The sequence below is a fragment of the Hipposideros armiger genome, unplaced genomic scaffold (assembly GCF_001890085.2).
Source record: "Hipposideros armiger isolate ML-2016 unplaced genomic scaffold, ASM189008v1 scaffold_918, whole genome shotgun sequence".
NCBI lineage: Eukaryota > Metazoa > Chordata > Mammalia > Chiroptera > Hipposideridae > Hipposideros > Hipposideros armiger.
The window spans coordinates 458,417-466,065 of record NW_017732268.1 but is presented as its reverse complement, the minus strand read 5'-3'; the positions used below and the strand labels follow the sequence as shown (position 1 = coordinate 466,065).

Below are 7,649 nucleotides of genomic sequence, written 5' to 3'. Positions count from 1 at the left end.
TAAAATTAAGGACTGCTACTGATAGAACAATGTATCATTGATAACAAAAAGGAACTATTATGAACTTAAAGGAATTTTTAAAATAAGGAAAAAGCTAATTTTTCCTGTTTTAAGTGTTTGTTTATAGAGATCACTTGTTTTAAAACCTGTACTTCCTTTTCTATTTCTTGCTACATGAGTGAATCTAAACCATAGTATGAATCTGATTTCTAAACAAATTTAGTACAAAGAGAATGAAAACTCTTTGGTATCAAGTGTTTGTATCTCAGCACAAGTGAGGCTGCTATGTATGTATCTGAAAATGTTTAGCTGAACACACAAAAGGGCAGTTGTTAGAAAAATAATCTAATAAATCATTCTGTCCAGTATTTTTACTTGGTAAATTCTAACAGCCAGATTGGAGCATATCTTTCGCTTAGCATAGCATAAAGCTAAGGAAAGCTTAGCTTTAGTGACAAATATGTTTTAAAATGTTCTGCATGAGTCCTGATTCATAAATACCTGTAACATGGATTTGGGATGTGGTAATTCTTCACCTTGATAGATCTTTATATAAGCCTAAAAAGAAAGAAAGAAAGACTCATGCTCAAGGAATTCCATTCAATATTTCTCTAATTGTGTTAAATTGTATTCTAAGGTTTAAGGTCTTGACAGTTCAAAAAATATAAGGTCTTGGATGTTTCAGGAACTATTATATTTTTCTTATACTTTAAATTCCCTCTTTCTTAGCTCTGGTTACCTTTTCCTGAAATGCCCCCGCTTTCCCCCCCCCTGAAATGCCCTTTTCACACATCTCCACGTGCCAATCCTACTCTTTTTAAAGACTTAACTCACTTCCACCTCCTTTAAAACTTTCTCACATCCCTCCTAGGAGTAACCTTTTTCATTTCCCCACAGGAATTTGTACCTGCTGATGTCAGAAGCTTTATGGAACAGATATGTGTAAAGGTCCTGAATATCCTACTAAATTCTAAGCTTCTCCATAGTGTTGTGCACAGTAAAAACTCAAATTTTAGATAAATAAATAACATGCCATTTATTGCTGAGTATGATGAAGGTAAGTAATCATACAGGAGGTATATGACTGCATTTTAAATGACAAAACGTGTATTTAAAAAATGGATCTTTTAGTATTTGGAGCAACAATACACAAATTAGACTGGTAACTGAAATTCTCCACTGTATATGTGGATTGGTAAAAAAAAAAAAAAAAGAATCTGTTGTATTTGGTGCTACCTGAGGTAAACAGGTAAATGCGAAGTTAAAATAATTCTACTTCAAATTGGCTGTTGGTGCAGAGAGCGGGAAATGTGGAAGTATTTTCTCCAGTAGGAAGGCAAGGTTTAGCCCCTTTGGGAAAATCTTCAGAATGAAGGTAAAACTCAGTACAGGTCATGACTGAGGACTGTGTGGCATGGATCCTGGGAAATCTCTCCCTCCCACCCCCACCAAAAAATAGACTTTTCCAACTCTTAATACATTTATATTTCAAAAATATATTTCCCTCAAGATAAAAGAAAGTAAAGTTACCTTAAGGAGTTTTCCAAAAAAATAATTTCAGAAAGTTAAATTCCTCTAGCGAGTCTAGTAATTTTTTATTATTTTTATAGATTACTTATACCTTTGTCCCCATATTACAGTCTATAATTTTTGTTGTCATAGTTTCAAGGAATAACTACATTCCAAAACATGTCAAATCTAAGTACTCAAAAACGCGCTAGAAATGAGAGTGATACCTTGAAGTACTCCACCAGACCTCGGCAGGTGATTTTGTTCCCATTGATCTCTTTAATATCTAGGTTCTCAGGACTAAGTAGCCAAGGAATGAGGATTTTCAAGTTTTTGATGAATTCATCATCTATTTCTACAAGTAAAAGCAAATTCATCGTTATTTTTAAAATCCTATTCAGTCCTCCATGCCATACAATAAAACATGCTTTAATTTCCTCCATTTCTTCCCCAGTGATAAAGCCATCACACACTTTCTTATCATCTAAACTTCTGAAACCCACTTTTCTCAAGGTGAATGATACTCCTTGCCCAAACTTCTACTTCTGGTCTTTCTTATCTCCACTTCAATTATACATCTATCTTCTACCTATAAAATAGCTTTCTTGATATTAAACATTATACAAATATTTTACACCCCATTCACATAATCATTTCATATATTTTGATGTCTTTAAGTCTTGTTTGTGGTTGTATGTGTGTGTGTGTGTGTGTGTGTGTGTGTGTGTGTGTGTGTGTGTGCGCGCGCACGCGCGCGCGTGTGTATTCATAATTGAGGGGAAAGCCATATATTGACTGGCTGTTAAGATGTATTCCCTCCAGAAAACATATCCAAAAATTATTCTGTGTTAGTGTGCCCACCTTATGGAAAGTGCATAGAACTAGTTATGGTATGGTAAGTAAGAACTCAAGTTCAAAAAGATAGTGATAATAATGCTACCTCTAGTGGTGAAACTCAGCAACACAAAATAACATGGCAAGAAAAGGCATGGAAGCCCAATAGAGAGCAGATCAGAGGCAAGTCTGAGTTATTTACCTACCATGTTTAGCTCAAGTGATTACACGTAACCCATGATATAGCATTAGGGAAGCTTAATTACAGCTTTAGCAAAGTAACACAGAAAATATATCTTCAGGGAAGTCTTTTGAAAGGTGATAATTCCTTAAATCATTTCAAAACCAAAAAAATACACATAATATATGTAAAAAGCAAGGTATGTCCAGAGACTGGATATCTAAGTAACTGCCTATATTTTTTAAAAATCTGAACTTCAGCAGTCACTGAATTATCAGGCTTTGGGATTGGTGCTTTCTGAGGTCTTAAGGGTAAAGATGCAAACCTTATGATTGTGTTTGCATTTTCCCTGGTTGTTTTTATAGCCCCAATATACATTGAAATACCAGTGCACATAAGAATTCATGTTTCTCTTCTCTTGCTTGCTGCTTTTATGACATGCATGAGCATGATGTTGGAAATCTTTCAGACTTATTTTGCTTCATGTTTTGTACAGCATTGAAATTTTAGTGCCCATGTTAAGCCTCTCACTATAGGAGTTAGAAATGGAATTACAGGAGTTCAAAATTGGAATGGAATAAGATACATCTGTGTATCTAATGCACACACGTGTGGTTATTATTAAAGTATCCAGCATATTTGGGTTAAAAGTATGTTCTGAAGATGGCATTAGTTATGATCTAACTCTGTTCTCACTGAGACCAATGCCAGGTATTCCAATTCTGGATTCAGAAAATATGAACAATATATTCATAACATATACAAGTGGTGAGTTCTTGCTAACAATATTAATTGAGCACAGTAAATACATGACCCAGAACATCCACAGACCATTCAGATCAATTTGCAGATGTATACTAATCAGTTTTGGCCACGGCAAGTGTTCAATACAAATGTGTGAGTAGAAGATCATTCAGGATGATGTTTTGCTTTCATCATCTCTTTAGTCATTTTTGCCACCAAGAGTAAAACCTTGCTAGGAATTCAGGGGCTGGGCCAAAGTGGTTATGTGTCACAATAATTGAGGACATGATATGTACTTTATAAGAACTCCACAGGGCAGATGTACTGGTATATCGCTGCTGTGTAAACTAAACAGGGAAGGTATTTTCTTCGGATTACCTGACTCTGAAAAGTGACTAGAAACACCTTTTTAAAAATCACCTTGTGATGGTGTTTAGTTATTCTTTCTGAAGTCTTAACTGGAGCTGCTAAGAAAGCAGCTTCACAATTTATGGTGCGGTTACCTGGTTGTTCTACTTGGGGCACGATAACACAGAGCAACCTCAAAAAAAAAAAGGTAGCTTGTTGTTAATTAAAAGATAGCTGGGGGAGATAGGTATTCAGTAGGCACTTGGTAAGAACTGGTTGAATGTAGCATGAATGGATGTGATTCAGTGCTTTTTATTCTTTTGATTTCCTATGTGGGAAGCTATTAAATTAATACCAATTAAATATCATCATATTATAAGTTGTAAGTAACACTGGAAATAGTAAGATGAAATAATTTCAGTAATGTGAGAGACCATGAACAAATAATAATTATAACAATTATTACTATTGATAATGAACTTGGAAGTTATTTCTGTAAGTGTGTGAGAAACTATTATCAAAGAACAATTTTTGCACAATATTTTATTCAGAGACATTTCTTCCTGAGGCAACCGCTCAGATGCTAGCCCTCTGGAGCACAACATGGCCAGCAGACAAGACACCCTGGCTAGAAATCACCCAAATTATAAGATTCAGGATGGGATGGAGAAACAAGGTAGACACAGACTGTCAAAACTGCCCGAGGAGAAACTGCTGCAAAGTAGAACATTTCGACACATGGGGGTATTCTGCAGCAGTTCTACAATGCCTCATCAAAATGGAACTTTTGATGGGCAACTAACACTGTCTTTCATTGCTTTCTCTCAAGCTCACCACTTTGGTAAACTCATCACCAACTGTGTGGGTCAATATATGTTTAGACGTGAGTAAAGTTTGATGGAGAACAAATCTGTTAAAAAGTGGGATTCTACACCTGCATGATTTGTCTTAAACTCTCTCCCTGAGATCTTTCATTGCAAAATGTATCAGTTAATTTAAGAACTGTAGCTAATGTAAGAACTACAGGAATGGAACAAGCCAGAGTAGTTTTTTGTCCCAATAAAGGACTGTTATTGAAGGCCTGCCCCTCCTTTTCCTGTTTATGGCTCCCCACCTACAGAGAAGAAAGAGAGGCCTTGTAGGAGCCCTCTTTTTACGTAATTTATTCAAAACGCACTGAAGTCATTAGGTAACTGCACAGTTAGCAAGAGGTCTGTATGCTCACTGGTGAGTTGGAGTTCGTAAGTGACAGTGAAATGATAGGATCCTGGAATCCACGCAATAGCCTACTGCTATTTGTTCTGTTGTATAAGGCTAAAATAATTTAAAACTTGTAAAAAACAATTGAGAATTTTGGGATTCTATTTATGATACTAACTGCCATAGTTCAATATAAAGTATCTGAGAGTAAACACTGGATATAGGGGAAAAAATAGGTTTGTTTTTTCAAACCAGATCCATAAAACTGGATACAAGTCATGTTGTCCTTTTTTAAAAGTAACTTTAAAGCCCTTTGAAAACAATTGTGCTGAGAAGCTTGTGTTACTGTCTCACCACCTCTGGCACAATGCAGAAAGGCCACAGTAAATGAAGGAAATGTCTGAACTCATTGGTGTTCAATGCTAGGCTTACAGGTAAAAAAAAAAAAAAAAGTCAGAAATGAGAAGTGTCCTTGTATTACCTTGAATTAACTACAAAGCAAATAGATAAAGACCTGGTGATTATCTACTAGGAAAGATTAGCTTCTGTTTCCTCAGACCCCTACCTCCACCACCCCCCTTTTTAAACAAGTTGAGTTGCTTTGGAATCTTAAACTGTTAGACATGCCTCTGTTTAAGACAGAATCACATACTGTTAGTACATACTATTTGAAAAACACTCTAATGCTTTTGGTTCTTAAAAAACTGGTCCTCATCCAGAAGATTTCATTCTTAGTGAGGCTTTTAAATAATTTATAATTAATTTTTTTAATAGCAGTTTTAAAGAGCTTGAGTTTAGTACTATGTAATAGTTCAATCTCTAATTATGCAACATCCCAATAATATAGATATCTATTTTCTTCTTTAATGTCAATGAGAAAAATTAAACAGGAAGACATTAAAGAGCATTTCTAAATGCCCAGAGTTGAGCAGGAACCTCTGAAAGAGTGAGGGTTACTGCCTTGCAGGTGAACACAGGATTTAGCCTTCCTCAGTCCGGGTACTTCTTCAGCACCATAGAATTCCACAGTTCACCAAGGACGTGCTCTAGCACCAGCCCAGACTTCCCAATTTTCCTGACAATTTCGAATCATCGGCCTCACATCAGTGGATGAACTAAACTACCAGTGATAAGCCCAGTGGATAAAATGGCATTTTTTTATAATCAGAAAAAGCGATGTAAACATATTCATTAAAAGACAAACCTTTTAGTTTTCCATCGAAGTTTGGATTGGTAGCTACTTTTAAGCCAGGATGAGGTAGCAGAAAGCAGGAAATTTTGGTGAAACAGGAATGGATGTGTTTTCGAACATTCTGTAGTTCTTCATGCTGGTTCCCTGAGACCTGCAGTAGTAAATCATTCTGAAGTTTAAACTACTTTAAATATGAGTTGAACTCCAAAGACTTCTGTGGCATCTTATATTTGCTAGGTCTGTCTGGTCCCACAATGATAAAAATGACATGACAGGGCTGATACTAAGGAAAGAATCAAGTCTTGGGTGACTGTGCCACACAGACATATCTAAGTATACCACACAGATGGCATTATTATTACAATAAACAAATGTCTATTCTTAGGCTGAGATGGGCCTTCCCATTTTTTAGTACAAATCACCAGGGTTTTACTCTAGCTAGTTCCTACAAATTCCAATTTTAATTCAAAGTACTCACAGGAGACATGAATAGATCATAAGATAGTCCTACCATCTTTTCAGGAGATACTCAAGACAACCTCTTGTCACCTGGTAGGTATACATTTAAATTGTAGAAAGGCGTCTGAATAGTTGGGTGTTTGTTTATAAGCTAAATTGCTCCCTTTTTTTTCACATGTATTTGACAGTTAACAGTACAAACTATCTTCAAAGTAATTACAGACCTAAAAAGGTAAGCTTAGAGATCCTGATTATAAAGAAATTTTTTTATCTTGATTTTTTTTTTCGGACTTCTCAGAAGGTATTTTTTGTGATATCTACACAGTGTAAACAATTCCTTCAATATTGAACTATCATGACATAGAAAATGGAAAATTTTCTAATTTTAATTTCTGTGAACTACTAGCAAAATGTTCTAAGATTGACTTTAGGGATTCAAAATTAGATATTTCTGTTAAATTGACTTTTAAACCTCTACTAAAACATCAATCCAGTTATTTGCACTGTCAGTTTTGAATTAATTTAATTCTTCAAATTAAAAGTTTTGTTTTAGGAAAAAAATCATTGTTTTATAGGTATCTACAAAAGAACTCTTTATCATAATTACTGATATTTGAAAATTGTAATTCTGAAGGTATTTTATTAAATATCTATCTTTGTTCATAGAGATACTATGAGGGTCAAATGAGATTGTGGCTACTGTGTATCTATTTGGCAAAAGCATTCAACAAAAATAATTATAGATTACTCTTGGTGAAATTTCATGCACCTAACTAAATATCTAACAAACCTTGAGGCGTTTTTCCAAGAATTTGGAGCCACCATCAGATCCATATGAAAATTCGTATGGGAAACTCCAGTCTCGAACAAGAAATATCAGACTCTAAGAAATGATAAGAAGAAGGGATTGATAAGGGGACTCTAAGTTGCCTCCCTCTGCTTTTTAATTGAAACCAATTAAATGATATTGTCATTTGAACAGTATTCTTTACATTATGGAATTAAAAGCAAACATAAAACCTTTGAAAGTTCCCGAGCAGTCTCTCCCATATTAGATCATCCTACCTGTTTCCACTAAGTGTAAACAGAAAGCTGCCCGAAAACTGAATATACCGTATTTGCCGGCGTATAAGACGATTTTTTGGCGCTGAAAAATATGCCTCCAAGTGGGGGGTCGTCTTA

General features: G+C 35.2%; 1 protein-coding gene across 1 annotated transcript in view; it reads right to left on the bottom strand.

Annotated features, from left to right (window-relative positions):
* The window catches only part of ATL1 (atlastin GTPase 1), a 62,676-nt gene that overhangs the window by 9,868 nt on the left and 45,159 nt on the right, over nt 1-7,649 (bottom strand). The window contains exons 7-10 of the mRNA XM_019630466.1: nt 7,258-7,350; nt 6,021-6,159; nt 1,737-1,864; nt 502-558 (exon numbers count right to left, since the gene is read on the bottom strand). Of these exons, the coding sequence (XP_019486011.1) occupies nt 502-558; nt 1,737-1,864; nt 6,021-6,159; nt 7,258-7,350 (417 nt within the window). The remainder of the gene's footprint in view (nt 1-501; nt 559-1,736; nt 1,865-6,020; nt 6,160-7,257; nt 7,351-7,649) is intronic.